Source organism: Penicillium longicatenatum, assembly GCF_028827895.1.
Source record: "Penicillium longicatenatum strain IBT 33135 chromosome Unknown contig_3_segment0_segment0, whole genome shotgun sequence".
Taxonomy (NCBI): domain Eukaryota; kingdom Fungi; phylum Ascomycota; class Eurotiomycetes; order Eurotiales; family Aspergillaceae; genus Penicillium; species Penicillium longicatenatum.
The window spans coordinates 2,652,909-2,673,235 of record NW_026643121.1 but is presented as its reverse complement, the minus strand read 5'-3'; the positions used below and the strand labels follow the sequence as shown (position 1 = coordinate 2,673,235).

Below are 20,327 nucleotides of genomic sequence, written 5' to 3'. Positions count from 1 at the left end.
GCTCACCAGGTAAAGGAGAATCGCAGTGGAGATAAAATCATCGATAGAGACCACCCGATCCAGATATTCCCTACTTACTCCATTACAGGCCAAAACCGTTCCTCCAACCAAACAACTTGCCTCCACCACTCCAAACACCGTCCACGCATCATCTCACACTCCTCAGCCCCCTTACACTGACTAGCCAAAACATTCAAGACCTCCCCGATCCCATCAACAAAAGCCTCAAACTCATCACTTGACCAATTAGGAATAAATTTCTCTCTCAACGCACCCCCATCAGCATCAGCAGATGCCGACCCATCCTCCTTCTCCAATCTCACCTTCAAAAAAGCCGCAGCATACTTCCAAGCCCGCAAATAACAAACCTCAGTCGCCCAAAGCACAGTCAACCCCTCAATAAGAGGAACACCTGAACTACCCGCAGACATAAACATATCAATATATGCCCGCGTAATTCTCGTCGCAGCAAAGAAAACAGGTCCACCATGTTCCACCGGCGCTGTAGAAGGCGGACGGCCACCACCAGAAGGCATAACAGGTTCTCCTTCAGACGTAAAAACAACGGCACTCTTATCCTTGGCATTGGCACAATTCGCCGACGAAGGGGGTTGGCATGCCTCCCCACCCTGCATCTGACATTCACCCTGAGACGCACAAAGACGGTGGCGGACACTTTCGCCCGAATCAAGTTCTCCAGACTCGATAGTCGAAAGGGGCGGATCAGCTTCGTCTTTGCTTACCCCGTATCCGCCAGTTTTGCTACTGCCAATCACCTTCCCACCCTGTGGACCCGCAGCACCGGTGAACCCCGGACAAGATCCCGAGCCTGTAGTCGAAATCGCAGCTGAGGTGGTTATGCATCCGGATCCGTTCCCGGCCAAACCTGGTCCGCCTTCATCGGCCGAGATGGCAGAAAGGTCAAGGCCGTATTCGCGGGCTGTGGTTTCGAAGAAGCGGAGTTCTGTACGTATGTTCACGAGGGCATCGATGATGATACTAACGGCTTGTTGGTCCGCTGTTGAAGCCACAACGGCATTTGGGTTTGAGGCGCGGGCATCCAGACGGATCTTTGATAGGAGCTGGCCCATAAAGCGAATGTAGGATTGGGCGTACAGTCTGTCTTGGGAGAGCCATTGGGAGAGGATTGATTTTGGGAGGGTTCCGCGGCCGGCGGCGGCGAGGAAGGGATGGGTTGTTGCTCTGGTGAGTGATTCGGGGGAGCTTTGGAGGAGCCAAGTTGTTAGGGGGCCTTGGCTTGACATTTTGGCTTTTGGTCAATTGGGTGGAGGAGTGAGGATGTTTTTGATACACTAGTAATTTTTTGGAGGGGCAATGGGGTAATTCAGGGCCTGAGATCGGAGCTGGAGTGGGGCTGATGTGGTTATGGCGTCAGCAGTGCGATCCTTTAATTTAGCTTTAATGTACCCCTAGATACTAGTACATATCTGAGTGGATATATACTTGTCGGAGATATGTCGGCCAGGAAGCTAGTCTTTTGATCAATTGCCTTCGAGGATTTTTCTATACCTAGAGACGTGCGATGGTCACTGTTGAGAACAAAGGCCTACCCCGGTAGCCAGCTCTATACAAGTACTGCACCCATCAACATTGGAATCAACCACTTGATGATATATAAAAAGTACATCGGTCAGGAAAGCAAAATAATGCTATACAGGTTGGGAAATAAGGCCGCTTGTCTTTACGTACTCCGTACATGATATTTATCCCAGCAACCTCCGGCGTACTACTTCAAAAACGTCTACACACTACAAGGAAAATGACGTTACACATCACATATTGTATGTCGATATCATACATTTATAACTCTCCGTACTTACAGAGCCATTCGGCCTCGACTTGACATAAACAAAAGCAAAGCAGTAACCCGCGAAAACAACAATGCCCAACACCAGACAAAATAAGAAACACCAACACCAAACTCAGCACCGGGCTACTGTAAGTAAGAAACACAGAAAACACAGAAAGCCAGACCAGTGAAGATGAATGAATCAAGCCCTCCAACACCAGTTATGCGGACCAAAACAAAAGCAAAACACGTAACAAGTAACATACAATCTGGGGAACATGTTATACATGATGAGAACGGTAGGGGAGGCTAGGTTGCTGTGGCGCGTGCGGCATTGCTCAACTGTCGGTGGTATGAACCGATAGGTTGGAATCCACTAAAACGTGTTAGCGACTTTCGTTTAAAGGGTTGCTGATGGATCCAATCAAAGACAAGGGAATGATAACTTACCGAGCAAGATCAAAGCCATTATCATCCTCTTCCTCCTCTTCTTTCCGTGCCGGACCCATATCCCCAGCATCAGATTGCAGCGGTGGCAATGTCCTGCTAGAACCGAGTCCATTCGACGTACCCGGCTTGCTGGGACTAGCCAGGTTCGGGGGAGGCGGGCTGCTACTCGGAAACCCGCCAATGATCCGATCCTCGGGCTCGCCCTTCAGCGGACTCATATCCGGAACCGGGCGTGCGGGTGTACTGCCAATATCGGCAAACTTCCAGAACTGAGCGGGTGAGCTCATGGGCATGAACTTTGAGGGAATCTGTGCTGTGCTTGGGGGAGGAAGGCGGGGTTGTTGTCGTTGAGGGGCGGGTGTGATCATTGATGAAGGGCCGTCATCGTAGTATGATGAAGAGAGCACTGGTGGGGACCCGGCTACATTGTCCGAGAGTCCGTATGCTTGGCTGAGGTTGTTATTTGTGTTGGGCGCCTGCGTTGATGTACTATTACGTGTGCGAGCCGGTAGAGGTGATGGTTCCTCGTAGCCTTGCGGGTTCATGTGGCGCAATGGGTGGTCGGAGCCGAGACCACGGCCAGCGCGAGAACCACGCTCTGGAGTGAAGGCCTCTACAGGCGCGACGGAGAATGAGCTGAAGCCCGGGGATGAGACGGGTGGGGACTTTTTAGCTGTGGCGGGGAATGAAGTGTCGATTGAGGGGATATGAGCGGCACGGGCTGATGAAGGAGGCTCTTTGGTTGCTGGCGATGACGGGGCCGATGACTGGTTACCCTTTCGTGCTTGTTTCTTTCGGTACTCGTCACGATATTCTGCGGCAATCTGCCATTTCATTCCCTTGCCCGGCTCATCAGTACGACGAGGAACTTTCTGGAAAGCCTTGTTCAATGAAAGGTTGTGACGAATGGAATTTTGCCAACCGCTCTGGGAGTGTCGATAGAAAGCATATCGGTCCATGATCCAATTGTAAATGCTATTGAGAGTAAGCTTCTCCTCCTCGCTAGAGAAGATAGCCTGCGCGATCAATGAGGCATAACTGTACGGCGGCTTGAGATCCTTGGCCGCATCTAGACTGTAATCGATCTCTTCGGTACTCTCCATCATCATACCTCGGTTGTAAAGCGGAGACTGCTTGACCGTCCGCGCGCCCGCCGTATCCGGGGACCGGGGAGGCGGCGTAACCTGGCGCTTGAGGAAGTTCGGCGCAGGCGCCAATGAAGGCCCACCAGATGAAGAAGGACGGGCTGACTCGGTTGCCTGTGAGGCTTGGGGGTGAGAGTGCTGCGACGCATCCCAAGCCACGGAAGCCGGATCCGGCTCAAGGCCACTCGCAATGCGCTGCGCGCGCTCGATAAAGGGAGGGTAAATGTTGGGGACATCACCCGGCGTCACAAACATCATCTGTGTATTGGCAACTTCAATGATATCGCCACACTTCAAAACCGCATCGACTCCCCGCTTGAGAATCGCGTTGTTGTGACGAACACCATTGCGACCATTCACCCGAATATGCCAGGCCGGCGCCTGTTTCCCATCATAGAAGATCTCCGCATGAAGCCGCGACACGAATTTGCTCGGACCTAAATCCACATCGACATCCGGGAGCGAACGAGCGGCAATGGTGACCGGACTGGACTGTTCAGTGGGATGTTGCTCGCGGTCCGGCTCGCGACCGATGTTGACATGCAGTGATTTGACGTAATAGGTCCAGTCGCGGCCGGCGATTTTCGCATAGGCTTGAATACTCTGTTTGTTTTCGTTCTTGTTGTTGGAGTAATCGCGCGTGACGCGCAGTTCTTCGCGCGGGGTGTTTAGGTATGAGATCACCAGGTCGACCACATCCTGATGGGTTGACGGATCATGATCGCCAGCGGAGTCTTCGTCATCGTCGGATTCGGGTGCCGCTTTGATGGCAGTTCGAGAAGGTGAGGCGCGGCGATCAACCTATTCATTTAGACAAACATCATGTCAGCGAGTGGGATTTTTTCTCTTTTCTTTAACAGTTTGTCTTGGAGAATTCGGTCTCGGACCGACGGATCCTATCGCCACTGTTATCGGAACTCACCTTGCGCTTCTTCGCAGACGGACGACTAGGCGATGAGTCCGGTGCCTCTGCATCGGATGTTTCCTGAAGTTGAATCTCCTTCCGGCGCGCACGCCGACGATTCGACAACGGCATCTCTATCGCTTCTCGGGGGATAATAGGTGAAGGGTCTTTTTTCCTTTTAAACCAGGACTCCACAAATCAGCGGAATGGTGGCCGTGACAGGTTTCGGAATTTTCAAGAATGTGGGCAATGTAGCGGTTTGGAAGTTCGAATACTCCGCAAATATAAGCGGGGCAACAGATGAAGTTCAGAGGCAAGATCCCAGATCAAGGGAAAATAAAAAACACAACAGACCAAGTCTGGATCCGGATTTCAGCGCCCCAGTTTCGGAGACACCTTCAGACAGGTAGAACCAGAGAAATGAGTCCGTCTGAACCACCCGATTGAGTCGGAGTTTGCCACCGCAAAAAAAAAAAGTGCGGAAGTAGAAGAAGAAGAAGAAGGAAAAAAAAAATATAACAAAACCCCAAAGCTCCGTACCCAAACCAAAATCACACAACAGTGGAGAGCGTTGAAGTGTAAATTGAAGTGGCTGGGGATGTTGGTTATCGATAATCCCTACGATCGACGCGATGGCGTCTGTTTGGGGTGACCGCCTTGTCGCGTGGGGAGCGTGTGAACTTGTTTTTCAATTCTTCAAATTTTCGTAAAAACGCCTATGAGAAAGAGGAGAGAAAAGAAAGAGAAAAGAAGAAGAAACAGGAAGTTCAATGTATTCCAAAGAAATAAAGAAACAGAAGAAGATGGAATCAAGTGCGTTTGGCCGTAAACAGTGGTGGAGTCTGGTCACGCCCGTGTATAATACACATTGATCAGCAGAGTGGGAGCGGGGCTTATCGGGTAATACCATTACATACACATTACGTGCTCAGCGTGGGATCCACGACGTTTCCGAGTGCAGTTACAGAATGATCGGTTCAAGGTGATATCCTACGTTGGATGAGGGGCTGCCTTGGAAGTTATTAAGGTATGATTGAACTCATCGTTCCTTGGACCCCTAGATCCACCGTGGGTATCTTGGTATCATATTCAAAATTTATCAACTTCATTAATGCAAGCCACTGGTATTCTATAACAATTGTACTCCTTATCATTGAAACAAGACATCCTTGCAGGGCTCACTAACACTCTGTTACCTGGGGGTGGCCTCGATCGTTTGCGTCACAGGGCCCCGGATGCAGTTTAGTTTCACCCGTTGGAATGTTGCCATGCCTCTTTTGGACTTGACATGTCGATCGGGGTTCGCATCGCCAAATCCGGGGGACTATGCCAAATCTGCACAAAACACTAATCATGTAACCTTAATGCCAAAGGACGATCTCGTTCGGGCTTAGCTCTGGACTTGGTTACACTACTCTATGAGATCATCGGATGCAAACAATGTGAAAAGCCGTAAATAAACAGCGTGTAGTTTTATTGCTACAGATGAGAGGCTTGAGTCTGGCGATCCAGGGACACAATCAAGGCGAAAAGAAAACAAAAAAAAGAAGGGAGAGGAGACAGAGTCAATATAAAACAGGCATGGTACACCGATGAGAAGGGTGAAGGAAAGGGCTCCAGGGCCGTGCTCACAAAGGAAAATAAATAAGTAAAGGAAATAGACGGGTAGAATGGAACTTAAACAAATAGTCGTAACGGCATTAGATGAGAAAGGCCAATGGGGTCAATCCAATTTTGGTGTTCCCTATGCATCGTCACCGGGCATCTTAGCGTCTCCGTCTTCGTCCAGCCCACGGAGGGTCGGGTAGGAGACAGTCTCCACAGGCTCAGTTTTGGTTTCCTCCTTGGCGGGCTCGGAGGACGCACGTGCACTAGCAATCTCAATGCCCTCCATAGCCCCATCAAGGGTGGGAGACCCGGACTCACGCCCAGAGTCAGGGTTAAACTGACCAGCCTCCAGGAGCTCGGAGACTAGGCGTCGGAGGTTCTCAAGCAAGCGGACCTTCTCCACCCAAGCAACATTGACATCGCGCTCAGCCACCTCAGTAGCAGCCTGGGCAGTCCGCTGCGCAGCTTCCTGATCAGGGTCGGAAGAAGTGCTGGATAGAGCAGGGTCAATCAGACTCTGTGAGATGTCCATGCGCTCCTTGGTCGGGGTACGTTCGCCATCTGCCTTACTATCTTGCGCAGTATCCATCCGGCTGTCATCAACTTGGCGCTCCGCTGGGCGCGCACGCTGCAGAGTACCTCCAGTGTAACGACGGCGGTCATCGTTGTCAAAAGCCCCGAGAGTAGATGGGGGAGCGGCGCCAGAAGAAGTGGGGTAGCCAGCACCCATGCTGTCAGGCATGCTAGCAGACGGGAGACGAGGATACATGCCGGCGCCACTCTCATGGGGCGGAGAGACGCGGTGGTTGTGCATGGAGATGGGAGAGCGGTTGGAAGTGTACGACTGTGCGCTGGAGGGAGGAGTCAGTGCCGGAGTGCCGACAGATGGAGAGTGTGCCTGCATCATGGGAGCGGAGGTGGTGGCTGTGACATGGCTAGGAGGGAGCTGGCTTGGCGGGGAGTGGGTGGCGCGGTAGTGCATGCCAGGCTGTACGTAGTGGGCACCGGGCTGGGCAACACCAGCAGCAGCCACGTTCTCATCACTCTCGTAGATAGTGTTCTGCATCTGCTCCAGGAATTGATCAATGTTGATGAGATCGTTCTTGGTGCGAACGTTGGACATCGGAGGCAGGTGGTAGGCAGGCGCCTGAGAGCCACCAGGGCTATATCCACCGCCTCCACTCACAGCAACGCCAGCGGGCATGGGCTGATACTCGGGCACGGGTCCGTTCAGAATCGGGAGCTGGAGGGCCTGTAGACCCAACAGCCGTTGGCCAACAGCGGCATAAGAGTTAGGGTCAAATTGGCGGCGCTTGAGATCTCCAAAGAACTCGTTCAGCGCATCGTATCCGCGCTTGCGGTCATAAGAGGGGGCTCCATCGTGGCCCTGGCTGAGGGCGTAATATACATTGCCGTAGGAATGAGGGTTGGCAGGTGGGGGTGGTGCCGGGTGTGTCTGGTAGTACTGGGGAGCGCCGTGAGTATAGGCCTGGTTCGGGACACCGTTCATGGGACCCTCGAAGTAATGAGTAGCAGCCGCATAGCCCTTGGGGTTCTGAGGGAACATCATATCCGGGTGGTGGTGGTGCTTCAGCCCAGGCTCAGGCGACCGGATTTCGGAGTCATCCGCGTGGGTCTTGACATGCTTCTTCAGATCCTGAGGACGCTTGAAGGCCTTGCCGCAGAAATCGCACTTGTGCGGCTTCAGGGGCACATGAACTCGAATGTGCGAGGTAATGTGGTCGCGCTTCACCGTAGTGGTGTTGCAAGAACCCCACTGGCAGGTCAAATTCAAGTTGTTTGTGCTTTTGCGACCGACATGGCGCTCACAGACGTGCTCCTGATCAAACAATCGCTGATTAGTATTCCCGTGCCCACACCGGATTTGCGATCAGCTTACATAGAGTGCTTCAGCAGTAGGACTCTTCTCCGTGCAGCCCACCCATTGACAAGGCAGCTGCTCGCCGCCATTCATGGAGTTGTTGATGGCGGCGGTGGCGGCCGCGGCGGTCGCCGTGACCGAGGCGGTCGGAGTCGTGGTGACTTGCGCCACAGAGTGTGTCTGGTCAACGGGCGCCGACGGCGCCAGTTGAGGTGTTGAAGTTGGGGGGATATTGTTCTCCGTCATGATGCCAAGAAACGGGGATTCTTGTCGTGCTGGCGGGATGCCCAGGCACAACGTTTATCAAAAATGAACCAAGAAAAAAGAGGGGGCGAAGAACACCGGAATATGTAATCTGGCCACCAACAAGAACCAGGTCACACAGGGTATATTTTGATATAAGTTCGACCAACGTGTCCAAAAGAAACCAACAGGGGGAATGAAAAGGAAGAAGTGGGATGGGAAAGCGCGTAAGAAGGGGGCTAATAAGCCGAGCCTTTGCCCAGAGTCTTTTTTACCGGGGCGGGACAAGAAAGGGACAAGCACGGACAACGGGCCAAGAGTTATTGCGGGGCTACCAAGAGTTTCTGGTTGGTGCACGTTCGAGGAAAAAGGAAGTCCGAGGGGCTGTGCATTTCTCACAGTTGAATGGCGTGAGCGTCCTGTACAGTCGAGAGATCTCGTGGACTTTGGACCAGGAATTTCACGCTGTAATCGCTGAGCATGCCACTGTAGGAATCAGCCAAAAGTCAGCCCTCGCGCTCATGGACCCGGTCTATCGGCCTAATCGGGCCAAGCGCAAGACTAAAACTTCCCCAATTCCCAAATTACCAAATCACAACCAACAACCCGCGAGCCAATGAACCAATTCACTCAGTACGCGAAAGAAGCCTCGGGTCCACGGAGGATTTATCCCAGTGCCCCTAATCTGCTCAGTGGCAACGGAATAATTGGAGGCGCCAAGCGTCGTCAGCCATGGCGACACATTCTTGGCAGCCAAGGTTTTCCTCTTTGCCAATTCCCGCTCCGAACCCCCAATCTATGTCTCGGCGCAAGTGGCACTTGGCATCCCTTGTCTCCTGCTGAATGTAGTTGCCTGTTTCCAAGGGTTTCCCCACTGTGATCTGTACCATTTGTTCTGTACCCACGGGGTGGAGAGCCGGGGAAGAGCGCATCCCACATCCCGGGGATTATGGAAACCACTGCATCGTTCAAACAGAATCTATGTATAGACTTATGTTACACGCTATATGTCAATTGACGCCATATACAACAACCACCCGGTAGAACAAATGCAGGCGTTACAAGTAACACCAGTGCAACGCGGAGGCTCCAAGCATTCCATGAAGAGATCCCAGACGCCTCGAACCAAATGCCCAATCCTCACCAGAAAATGGGTTTGATAGGTACACTCCAAAATGTACCTCACCCCCGACGCGCCCGCATAGGTGGCTGATACCAACTCCAAATATTCAATCCCACTTTCGTCCCCGACGTGACAGGGTAAGCAGCATGCCAAGTCTCAGGATACCCAGTCCCATCCGGTCTTAGATTCTCCCAAAAGATCGCATTCCCCTTGATAGGCTTAAATGTGATCCCAGGTTTCTGCTTCGGAATTTCACCCAAATTCTGGTCCGAGTCCGAATCTAGATCCCCCTGAACCTCGGCCTCGGCCTCCCCATTCTCCTCGCACTCCAAAAATCGACACCACTCCTTCCCAGGCGGCATCGTCAACCGTGGAAAATTCGTCCCCCCACCTTCACAATCAGCACCCAGATATACCATGAACGTGCTCAATCGGTCTCCACCACGTGCGAGTGTTCCGGTCCAATCGTAATGATGCCGGTAGTGTCCTGAGGCGTTATACCGTTGGGCCCACATGCGTTCGATGTATAGGTGTGGACGCCAGCCTTGGAATGCGCGGGCGCGATCTTCGAGACAGCGGACTGTGTCGTCGCGGTCGAGGAGGGCGCGGTCTGAAAGGCGTTTGCTCGGATCGACCTTTTCTGTCTTGCCGTTGTAGACGATGGAGGGTTTATATTTGTCCACACTAATGACGATTAGCTACGCATTGCGCTTTCGCTTCCGATGGGTACAGCCTCTAGGTAGCCTACCTGATATCCACTAGATGATCCGCTTCGTCGTCGCTGAGGAAATTCTCAAGGTAAAGAATGAGGGGTGCGCGTGAAAGCAAGTGTACTTTGTATCCGGCTGGTTCGCCGGGGCAGGTTGTTGGGACGCCATCCTCTGGGCTAATGAAGCTGTCGTCTCGGAGATTTGGGGCTGGAATTGTGTCTGATCTGTCCCAGTCGAATATGTTCACGTTCTCATTCTCGGAGTGCGTGGTGCTGGGGCCGAAGAATGTTTGTAGGAGCGGAGAGAGGATAAAAATGTATATTGGGATGAAGTACAGAGACCATGTGACGATGTTGGAGAGTTTTGGGAGGGACATTCTTGCGGATGGATGGATCGGAATAAATGAATGAATATTATTTAATATAGCGGATTGACGGAGCTTCCGGAGAGCTCATGCGACCGGTGCGCGTGGGTGCGGAAGACTCCAGCCAAGAATTGGTGGTCGATATGCTCAATTGCTAAGGATGGTGTGATAGGAGGTCCTAATTGATAGGTTGTCGGTTGGCAAAGCCATGTTGAGTGGGGAGAAGTTGTCAGTGTCGATGGGGTGATTCCGGCATGCGAGGATCATTGAAGTGGGTCTGGAGATGATCCGGGCTAAACCGTTCCAGGCATTGAAGGTCTATGGGGTAATCATCTAGAAAATCACGGGGATATGTGAAAAACATTACTATTCATTTATTGCGATTGCTAGGTCAATCGCATAACTAGTCCTGTACGTCACAAATGACCTGTATGTAAGAAAAGAACAAGCACGCCGATAACTACGCAACGCCGACCAGGTATAAACATATTTTTCTTTTTTGCTTTCCTTCGTAAGTGCATATCGTCGTAGAATCACAGGTGTTTGGTTTATACCCCGGCATTCATCCACTGGGTCCACTCATCGTTGGTTGCGCCGTTACCAGGGCGGCAGGTGGTGTTGTTCCCGAACAGGTCATCAAATGAGATGCCCAGATCCATGTTCATGCCCATATTATTCTCATCAAGACCCATGTTGAAGTCCGGGACCCCACTGGTAGACGGCTCTTGCTGCATAGGCTGATCAGGGGCGATGTTCCCGTTTGTCGGTTGGAAGTTATAACCTTGCCAAACGAAGTTCTGATTAGGAATGGAAACCAGGTCAGGACTGCTTAGAGCCTCGGTCGGGGTATGGCTTTGGGAGATTGGAGAGTGGACGCGAGGCGATGTCAATGATTGTGGAGGAGCATGAAGGCGACTGGGCACTGATGACTTGATCCCAGATGTCCCAAAACCGGGGAGGTTCGTAAAGTCAAATCCTGGAGTGGTAACACTTGGGTCACTCGGTGAGTTCACCATGCCTGTTGAGGCTGAGTCGTATGGGTACTGGGCGGAAGAGATGCCTGAATGATCATTTCGGAAGTGGTCATCTTCCAGAGTGGACATGGGCTGAGTGGGATACGCGAAAGGGTCGTCGGAGGGGAACATGATAGGCATGAGATCCGGAAGGTTGCTCGGATTAGTAAACTGCTGCGACCACGCCATACTCGACGGTTCTTGGTTGGCCATCGAGGCGTTCATCGAGGTGGTTGTCATGGGTTCCGGTGTGGCCATAGTTTCTGTCAACAGCTCAGGAGTGGAGGCCATCCAGGCCGACTGGTTACCGTTGTCAGAAGGGCGATTGTTCATGGCCTGGGTGGTATCCAGGCTCTTTTGTCGACGGCTGGAAGGGTCCAACATTGGAGACTGTTGCATCATCTGGGTGGGGAATGTGCTTGAGCGATGAGGCAAGGTGGTTTGCTCTGATGAAACCTTGATCTGCTCTGGCTCTGCGGAAATGCTAGATGGCGCTGGTCGCTTGAGATTCACTGGTGTCTTGGAGCTCTGGCGATTCTTCAACATCTCTGGCAAGGTCTTGAACAAGCACTGCAAATTGAATTAGCACAGGACATGCAACGTACCACGTCTAAACTTACAGTCAAGCTCTGAGAGCAGCGGTCCGCCGCCAGGCTTTTCTTGGCTAGGCCAGCCAGGGTGGCTTTACCCTCCATGGCATCCTTGAGAACGCCATCTTTGGCCGTGGGAGAATCAGGGTTCTCAACCACGAAGAATATCAAGGAAAGGATGGCGAAATAGGTTGTGTACATGGTGAACCAGAAAGATCCATTAAGAAGTCCCCTCTTGTGCATCCCGGTCGTGATGTGAACGATGTTGCGGGACACACTGACGCAAGCCGCAGCACAGGCATAAGAACGCTTGTCGACGCCACGCGCTTGAGATCCACCAGATACGTAGTGTAAGAATGGACGGTACATGACCATCTGCACGTGAGCATAGCTGATGCGGAGCAACTGACGAATCCTATCAAGATAGTTAGCTATTTTTATCTTGGTTATGGCACGCGGGTGTGGGCTTCGTACCTTTCAAGCTGAGGGGACACCTCTGTACCGGGGCGGAGAGCTGGGGGCAGTTCCTCCATCCAATTTTGAAGATCGCGCTCGATTTCGCGGATCTTAGAGTGGCTGACCATATATCGCTGATCAAACTTGGAGCGATAACGCGCGTTTTTCACCGGGTAAATGTACTTTACCACCTTCAAGATAATGTTGGAAAGGCGGGTATGTGCATTTGGACCGGCCATTAGAGGGGTATAATCTGTGGGCATCTGCATGATCCCCTCTGCGGTAATAAACTCTCCGTCAATTTCCAAGGGGTGCTCTTGGTCAATATCATCGTCGCTCAGCATCTGCGGAAGACCCAGTAACGTGCTGACATAGACATCCATTTTCCGTACCACCCAGAATATGCGCTTACGCAGCTCTCGCTCAATCGGATTGAAGTCCGCTACTACATTGCGGTGCAAGCCCAATCGTAGTGCCGAGCGGAGCGCGATCCCCACATATGAATAGCACGTACTAAGTTTGGCAGAGGATTGAAGGAATAGAACCATGAAGCAAATAGCTTGCAACGAAGTCAGATCTCGGCAATCTGTAACCTCCAAAAGCTGCCGCCCAGCCTTGAAAAATTGGAATCTGACAAGTAGATCAGCTATTATTCGTAATACCATGTGGGACAAAGCGAAACTCACCCTTGACCGATGGCACCTTCGTACCCAGCTACGTCGAGTGTACCCACTCCGTCGTCCGAGAACAAACATCCTACTGCCATAACGATAAACAGAAGCGGCAAAAATGAGTTCTCTTCGTTTGTGTATTGTTCAGGTGATTTGTCATAAATGCGCTCGAGGCTAGCAAAGAAAGATGGCTCATGCACGAAACGCATCAAACTGCAGGCGTCATCGAGCGCATTGTGACACAAGCGTCGTGCCACCACCCGGGGAGGCAGATCGTGCGTCGGGGGCAATGCCGAGTCTTGTGGTGAATCTGAAACCGATTTGGGGCTTTCGAGCGTTTGTGCAAGGCCGTGCGTTCGTGTGATAGGCATATCGGCGGCACCGAGCTGTTTGCGCAGACGGCGGACAAAGATGATGCCCGACGTATGGCCATGATAATCCCAGTGACCCTGGTCATCGCGATCTAAACAGCCAGAGTTGTCGACCATGGTCTCTAGCAGTGACTCGTCCCCACCCTCAGGGGTTGGCTCGACTGGCCCCGCGGGTGGCTTCGGCGCGGGTGGCCCGGTCGGCTGTTTCGCCTTCTGCGCAGCGATGAGGCGCTGCTCAGTGGCTTGTACGTCCAGCTGTGGGTCATCGAGATTGATATCAGGAAGAATGGATCGGAGAAGAGCTTCAGCCTTGTGCATACGGGCCTCGAGGGCTTCGACGTATTGCGGGGCTGGATTGCGACGACGGTTGGAGGGCTGATCATACGTGCATTCTGTGGAATGTCAGCCACGTGAGAATGGAGAGGGGTGAGAGGGAAATGGAATTTCAGTGGTTCGCACCATAACTATAGACCGTACAGTGAGTGCAGGGTTGTTTCCCGTCACATTTGATCTTCTTTCTACGGCATTCGTCACAGGCGCGACCGACTCGTCGCCTCTTCTGCATCGGTAAGGACTGATTAGATTTATGATCTGCGGGGGAGGTATCATGCGGCGAAAAGTCATCCTCATGCAAATAGGCATCGATCATGGAGGGATCATCCTCATTCTCTCCAGAATGAGGCCCGGTGGTCGCCGCCATAGTGGTGTAGAAAGTGGGAAACTGTGATTCATGTAAGGGAGAGCTTGGCGGGCGATCTCTTTAGCAGGTTCTCGATCGCCCTCCTTGCCGGAACATTTAAAGAAATAATTAGACGAATGAAAAGTAAAGTTCCAAACGGAATAACGAAGATCAGTTCGAGAGTAAGCGATGATGAAATGATTAATTGCAGACCGAAAGCGGTGTGAAGTGGAGAGAACCTGTGGAATGTTCCTCTAAAGCTTGGCCTGACACGCAAATACGAGGGATCGTGAGTACTTGGTTCTATTCTGGCTACGATTGGTCCTTTGCTTTGAGTCCTGACCATTCAGGGCCTCCAAGCAATTTCGCCGTTAGTCACCAGATACTATCGGACATCCGGTAATCGCGAGGCCGACCTCGCCGACAGGGCGGGGATTTCCAGGGTTTTTGTATTGAGGCATTTTCGCATCGGCCTCCCCTCCGATGATAGAATTTTCCGACTCCACTGCGGCTTTTTGACACGGCCTCTGTTCGCTTCGGTGGGCCTTCCAACAAGCCGAATTACTTGAGAGTTTGATCCGCGGATTGTTCCGCCGGAATCTTCAAAGAGAACTATTTAACTATCCAAGTCGTAGTAACAGGAGTACTCCATATGTACTCCACCGGTCTATTCAAAATCGAACTGCCGCACGCCGGGGGTAAAAGTACGGAAAGTCTTTCCTGAATACTACGGGGTCTTCGGTCAATAGCTTAGTCGCCGACCTCGGGAAGTGAACGCCGACGCAACCTGGCAGGTTTGCGGTAATTTTCGAACGTCAATATTTATCAGTCCAACATAAACCCTCTACAGAGACTGCATCCGTTCAATATCGATCTTGGTAAACACTGGACGGAACAAGCACTGCATAAAATTGTGCTGCCAAGAATCAGAGGGAAATGCGATTTCGCTGATGATTATATCATAGTTGCCTCGGCACCCAATGATTGATGATTAGTCTTAATGTGTTTCCGAAGAGGGTTGCAGGTGATATATATTTATTGATGCCAAGAGATCAATAGCCTGGCCCTTGATATCTCGTCATGAAGGGATCAGCCATGCAAAGGGGACCATGACAAAACCCTGTGACGCGACTGGGGGGGAATGCCTAAACAAACGGGACCTCTGAAACTACCGAATCATGAGTGGGTACGAAGCTACCAGGGCCATGGGACCCGTGAGTCTCGAACGATTGGCGATCGGCGGAAAAAAACTCAGTTCAGGTTTAAGCTTGTCAGCCCTGCAGGGGACTGCGCTATCTTTTGAAGATTACCCATTGAATAATTGCGAAGCCGTGTCATCTTGTCTGTCCAACAGACTTTCATTGTAATCCCCTCACATCCTGCATGACATTCCAAGGTTCCAAAGTGCAAGTTGGAGGATTTATTTTCGCGATCGACCCCCTTCGGCACGTCCCACTTCCCCAGTGTGGATCACCACATTCTGCGACGCGCCCCCAAACCTGAGCTGATCCAACTCTTATATCCTGTCCATCTAGCTACCTGTTTCAAAGGGAAAATGGCAGTTGAGCTGCGTTGAATTATGGCTTACGTGCTAGTCACTCTCTGTTGCGCTTTTGCGGCCCTGGGGTCATTCCTGTTTGGCTATGACTCGGGGGTGATCTCGTCAAGCATAGAGCAGAATGCCTTCCTGATCAAATTTGGGTCGCCTAGTCTGTCAGATGCGGCCAGTGGTGGAATTATCTCCTCTTATACAGGTATTGTTCACTGAACTGGACGAACGAAGGGTCAGATCTCTAATGTGCGACACTTAGGAGGGGCAATCGTGGGGTCTTTGCTTGCGCCCTATATCTCTGATTTCAAAGGCCGCAGAATGGTCATCTTCCTTGGAGGTCTTCTTGCTACACTTGGTGCTGCACTTCAGGGGGTGCGGTCACTGTTGCGATGCTAATCGCTGGCCGATTCATCGCGGGCTTGGCTATCGGTCTGATGTCTGCAACCATTCCCGTATATTGCGTTCGTCGGCCCAAATCACCCGAGATAACGCCAAGGCTGTCGTCATTGACTAACTTTTCACAGAGCGAGGTTGCGCCACCCCGGATTCGTGGTATGCTAGCGAGCATGCAGCAATGGATGATTGGCCTGGGAATCATGGTGGCTGTAAGTGGCTTCCATCTTTGTCGTAGTGATACTTAACTGACAAATTTTTTGAAGCAATGGGTCGGATATGGTTGTTCTCGCTATAGTGGGGATTTCGCCTGGAGATTTCCTCTCTCGTTACAAACAGCGCCAGCTATTATCTTAACATGCGGGATCTGGTTTCTTCCCGAGTCGCCTCGCTGGCTCATCGAACATGGAAAAGAAGCCGCCGGGCGGTCGGTACTGACTAAACTCCATTTGAACTTTAGCGCGACCAATAGTCAGCTCGTTGAGGAAGAGTTGGTCCAGATTCGCGAGAGTGTCGCTTACGAGCAAACCGCCGTCGTCCGCTCCTGGCGTCAGCTCTTACTATCCCGGCAATGGCGATATCGGATTCTCTTAGCCTGTGGCTTACAAGCATTCACGCAACTATCTGGCGCAAACGTCATCCAAAATTACGGACCTCGCCTATATAAGTCCTTAGGTCTCTCTACATCGATGTCACTCATGATCATCGGTGTCTGGGGTGCGCTGGCGCAGCTCTGGAATACGATTTTCATGGCATTCATCGACAAAGTTGGTCGACGGAAGTTGCTTATCCCATCGCTGTTGGGTATGGGCGCAGCCATGTGCGTCGAGGCCACACTCGCGCGATATGTCGATTTCAGCGACAGCAACGCTAACAAGAGCGCACTTCGTGCTGCAATCGCCATGTTCTTTGTCTTCTCTCTCTTCTACACAGCCCTGGGCATGATATCATGGATCTACCCGGCCGAGATTTTCCCTACAGCCATTCGAGCTCGGGGAACTTCTGTAGCTACAGCGACGAATTGGAGTCTGAACTTGATCTTCGCGCAGTGCTCGCCTATTGCGCTCACGAAGTTCGGCTCGAAGTATTTTTACTGCTTTGTTGCTTTCAATTGGGCCGCTATGTTTATTGTTTGGCTTTGCTACCCTGAGACTGTGGGCCACTCCCTTGAAGAGGTTGAGGATGTCTTTACGGATAAGACTCGGGTCCCACAGCCGGAAGTGATTCCCGAGGCACCGAGCCCGGATATTGTGCGACCGCGATCACATGTCAAACATAAGGGGATGGATCCTTTGTCTATGCATCCTACGAATAGTAGCTGGAGCAGTCGCGGTAGCAACACATCACCGCGGCTATGGTGTAAGAAGATGGAAGTATAAGATTAGATATGTAACAAATTTACGATTCTTTATTATTTATTGTATTGATTCTTGAATGAAATCTAACTGCAATGTCCGTATAAAATCTTCCAAGGTTACTACCACCGAAATGAGCCCTCTGACTCTTAAGTGTTCGCAATCAAATCCCGCATCATGTCTCCAATCGCGTCCGCACCACCGCCACCACCTAGTAACTTCTCATTCGTAGTTTGAATGATAACACGGCGATAGCTAATAAGAGCAGGAGACCCATTATCCTTCATTTCAAGAACCAGATGTAGCACCTGTCCCTTTGGCACAGCAACTCGACTAATAAGCTCAACACAGCACTTATCCGGCGGCGGAATCGTAACATCCACAATGCTCCCAGCCTCATTGACCGGCTTGATCTCCAAGAGACTAACCTCAATATGAACAGACCACTGCGTCGCACTCGGATCACGATACTGATACCAGTTGAAAGTGATCTGATCATTCGGATCAGGATCGTACGACGCAGACGCATCCAACCGAAGCATCGACCCAGCCTCCAACTCAAAATACAGCGGTTCCGACCCCTTGCTACCATTCAAAACAACAACAGGATGATGATTAGCCATGCCACGATCAGCCGAAAGCGACCACTGCATTCGCGCCGCGAAATCAGTCTGAAAGGCATCCCGCCACCGCCAAATCGTCGCCTGGTTAGATTTATGTTTATGTCCATCAAGTCCAATAACTTCATCAGTAGTATCGCTGAAATGGCCATTAGCCACACCCTCACCACTAACATCAGTGGCAATATACCGTCCTCCCCAAGATCCATATTCCGGTCGCTCGGGCACACCCAATCCATTCTGGATCAGATACAAGAAAGTCGGGGTATCGCCTTCCGGGATAAACATGTATTCCGGGTACGTTGTACCGAACGGTCCAATCTGAATATTCTCCTTGATCCACTCCCTGCTGATCTTGCTTGGATCTGGTCCGCCTTTGTCAAAGCCGTACCATTTGTCGCCAGATATCCCGCACCAGGCTGCCATGCCGTATTGATTCCAGCCGTGCACGGAGCAGATATAGAAAAGGTCTGGATAATTGTGTCTGATCCAGGTGCCGGTGTCATCTTGGTCGGAAATGGCGTAAATGCGCAATTTGGAACGCAATTTCAGGGCGTCTGCGGGTGAATTTGTGTTTTGGATTTTGAGGAGGACCGAGGCGAGGACGTTTGTTCCGCCCCAGCAGAGGATCCAAAGGGGTTCCTCTGTTGGTTTCAGGATGCATTGGAGGAGGAGTTCGCCGCCGTCGCTGAGGGGGATGTTGTTTCCAACTGCTTTCATGCCGTATGTCTTCGATAAATGTTAGGATCTGGGAATAGATAATGATTTGGGGTTTGATTGGGAGATAGATACCTCTGCACCTTTCTTAATGATGGATCTCAGGTACTGCGCTGTTGGATATGGGTCATTCGGGTTTACGTGGGCGTTGAGGTTGTCGACTACTTTCTCATACCCATCCACGATCTTATGCATATCCTGCGGACAGACCTTATTCTTCATCCATGTTGACGTACAAGCGACCAGTCCTTCCGTCCGAAACTGATTGGAATAAAGAAGGTAGCGAACCAATGACTCCGCATCATCAGGCTCATTGGAGATGTCACTCAAAATGAACACACGCGGCTTAGAAGGGAAAGTCTGGAGTTGGCTGGGAGACGCCATGATTGTTTACAGCTTTTTGGTACGATTGAAATTGACATTAACGCCCCACGAGAGAGCCCGGCTTTATTTGACTTGGTTCTTGGTCAGAGTACGGTGACATGTTCCCAAAACCGCAGCTCGAGCCCCCGCAGCCCCATATTGGAGAAGCGGGGATTCAGATAGGCCGGAGTTCAGCCGACGCACTCTCGAACTAGTAACTGCAACCGCCAGGTACCGATCATTAGCTGGCCCATCAATGTCAAAGTTCGAGATCCACTTTGGCGTCGAATAGGTCTTGTGACAGAAAGCAGTTTGCTGGATTCGGGAGGTCCACATGTTTGAGTTGCGGGCCTGACCGCGAAGATGGGGGATGGGGGCAGTAAACCATCTCCTCTCAACGGACAAGGATCAATAAACGATATGAAAATCATGGCTCAGCAAAGTTGGGCAGCAGACCTTGCAGACTTAAGGCCCCTATAAATCGAAATGCAAAAAGGAGGGTCGTTTCACTGCAGATACTCTGATTGGCCACTAATGTCAGCCGCAGTAGAAGTCAAGCAGCCTCGGTCCATTCTGTCACCTGACCTTCAAGGCTGCATCCTACATACTAGGCACTCACCAAGCTTAAGCCCAGGCACCCTGGCAAGAGCGGAGACACACATAGTGAAACTCCTCTTGATTGGGAAAACATGCTTACGTATAGCTACAGTCTACAGATATTACCCAAAGAAACTGCACAAGGTCGACGTGGCAGCTGCTAGGACGAAGCTAGATTACTGGTGTTAGCAAGAGGCATGCGATGGGTTGCGTTTAGAATTTGGACGGTAGCGGCAGGGGAATGGGGGCGAGGACGTGCGGGTATCGATCGGAGAGGATGATGGATTTTGAAATCCTGGATGTGGCATATTCGAGGCATTAGGAGTAGTAGTGAGAGTTTTGTTGTGATAATAAAAGTGGTAGGACAAGTGGCAGAGGTAGAGGAATCTAGAGAAAGAGAAAGGGGACAGATATCCCTCCCTGAAGGTCAACTACACTCTCCTGTGCCCCGAGCTGTAGAGAACAACTTCCATTACATACTATCTTCAAGTTGCCAGATATACTACCCGGGCCCAGCATACTAGCGTCCTGGAAATAAATGTTACGATAGTCGATCGGAAAAACCACATCCCGGTATCTCCACGTAAATTAAGTGACAGGGGTTGTCCATTGCACTATTTAATGATAGGTGTATGGTGCATAGTCATCTTCAATACAAATGGAAGATAAAGAGCAGCTCTGTGATTGGATGGATATAAAAGATTTCCAAGT

At 51.3% G+C, this 20,327-nt stretch overlaps 8 protein-coding genes across 8 annotated transcripts; 1 reads left to right on the top strand and 7 right to left on the bottom strand.

Moving 5' to 3' along the window:
• Window positions 1-74: 74 nt before the first annotated feature.
• N7484_006366 (putative transcription regulator PAB1642) lies at window positions 75-1,265 on the bottom strand (the record flags this gene model as incomplete). Its single annotated transcript, XM_057116784.1, has 1 exon — window positions 75-1,265. One exon carries the CDS (start codon window positions 1,263-1,265, stop codon window positions 75-77), a length of 1,191 nt encoding a protein of 396 aa, XP_056972667.1.
• An 854-nt stretch (window positions 1,266-2,119) lies between these two features.
• Window positions 2,120-4,441, bottom strand: N7484_006365 (putative forkhead transcription factor Fkh1/2; the record flags this gene model as incomplete). Its single annotated transcript, XM_057116783.1, has 3 exons — window positions 2,120-2,186; window positions 2,261-4,206; window positions 4,328-4,441. The coding sequence occupies 3 exons, from the start codon at window positions 4,439-4,441 to the stop codon at window positions 2,120-2,122; spliced, it is 2,127 nt and encodes a 708-aa protein (XP_056972666.1).
• A 1,612-nt stretch (window positions 4,442-6,053) lies between these two features.
• On the bottom strand, window positions 6,054-8,180 carry pacC (putative C2H2 transcription factor PacC; the record flags this gene model as incomplete). Its single annotated transcript, XM_057116782.1, has 2 exons — window positions 7,818-8,180; window positions 6,054-7,757 (listed from the first exon to the last, which is right to left on the bottom strand). Exons 1-2 carry the CDS (start codon window positions 8,043-8,045, stop codon window positions 6,054-6,056), a joined length of 1,932 nt encoding a protein of 643 aa, XP_056972665.1. The 5' UTR covers window positions 8,046-8,180.
• Window positions 8,181-9,224: 1,044 nt separating this feature from the next.
• N7484_006363 (oxidoreductase, 2OG-Fe(II) oxygenase family) lies at window positions 9,225-10,251 on the bottom strand (the record flags this gene model as incomplete). Its single annotated transcript, XM_057116781.1, has 2 exons — window positions 9,225-9,849; window positions 9,914-10,251. 2 exons carry the CDS (start codon window positions 10,249-10,251, stop codon window positions 9,225-9,227), a joined length of 963 nt encoding a protein of 320 aa, XP_056972664.1.
• Window positions 10,252-10,787: 536 nt separating this feature from the next.
• N7484_006362 (putative C6 transcription factor (Mut3)) lies at window positions 10,788-14,040 on the bottom strand (the record flags this gene model as incomplete). Its single annotated transcript, XM_057116780.1, has 5 exons — window positions 10,788-11,822; window positions 11,873-12,257; window positions 12,317-12,928; window positions 12,985-13,732; window positions 13,800-14,040. 5 exons carry the CDS (start codon window positions 14,038-14,040, stop codon window positions 10,788-10,790), a joined length of 3,021 nt encoding a protein of 1,006 aa, XP_056972663.1.
• Window positions 14,041-15,598: 1,558 nt separating this feature from the next.
• N7484_006361 (sugar porter family MFS transporter) lies at window positions 15,599-17,343 on the top strand (the record flags this gene model as incomplete). Its single annotated transcript, XM_057116779.1, has 4 exons — window positions 15,599-15,773; window positions 15,831-15,943; window positions 16,096-16,176; window positions 16,231-17,343. The coding sequence occupies 4 exons, from the start codon at window positions 15,599-15,601 to the stop codon at window positions 17,341-17,343; spliced, it is 1,482 nt and encodes a 493-aa protein (XP_056972662.1).
• Window positions 17,344-17,468: 125 nt separating this feature from the next.
• Window positions 17,469-19,040, bottom strand: N7484_006360 (DUF1593 domain-containing protein; the record flags this gene model as incomplete). Its single annotated transcript, XM_057116778.1, has 2 exons — window positions 17,469-18,668; window positions 18,732-19,040. 2 exons carry the CDS (start codon window positions 19,038-19,040, stop codon window positions 17,469-17,471), a joined length of 1,509 nt encoding a protein of 502 aa, XP_056972661.1.
• A 63-nt stretch (window positions 19,041-19,103) lies between these two features.
• Window positions 19,104-19,355, bottom strand: N7484_006359 (uncharacterized protein; the record flags this gene model as incomplete). The annotated part of the gene is made up of 1 exon (XM_057116777.1): window positions 19,104-19,355. One exon carries the CDS (start codon window positions 19,353-19,355, stop codon window positions 19,104-19,106), a length of 252 nt encoding a protein of 83 aa, XP_056972660.1.
• Window positions 19,356-20,327: the final 972 nt, after the last annotated feature.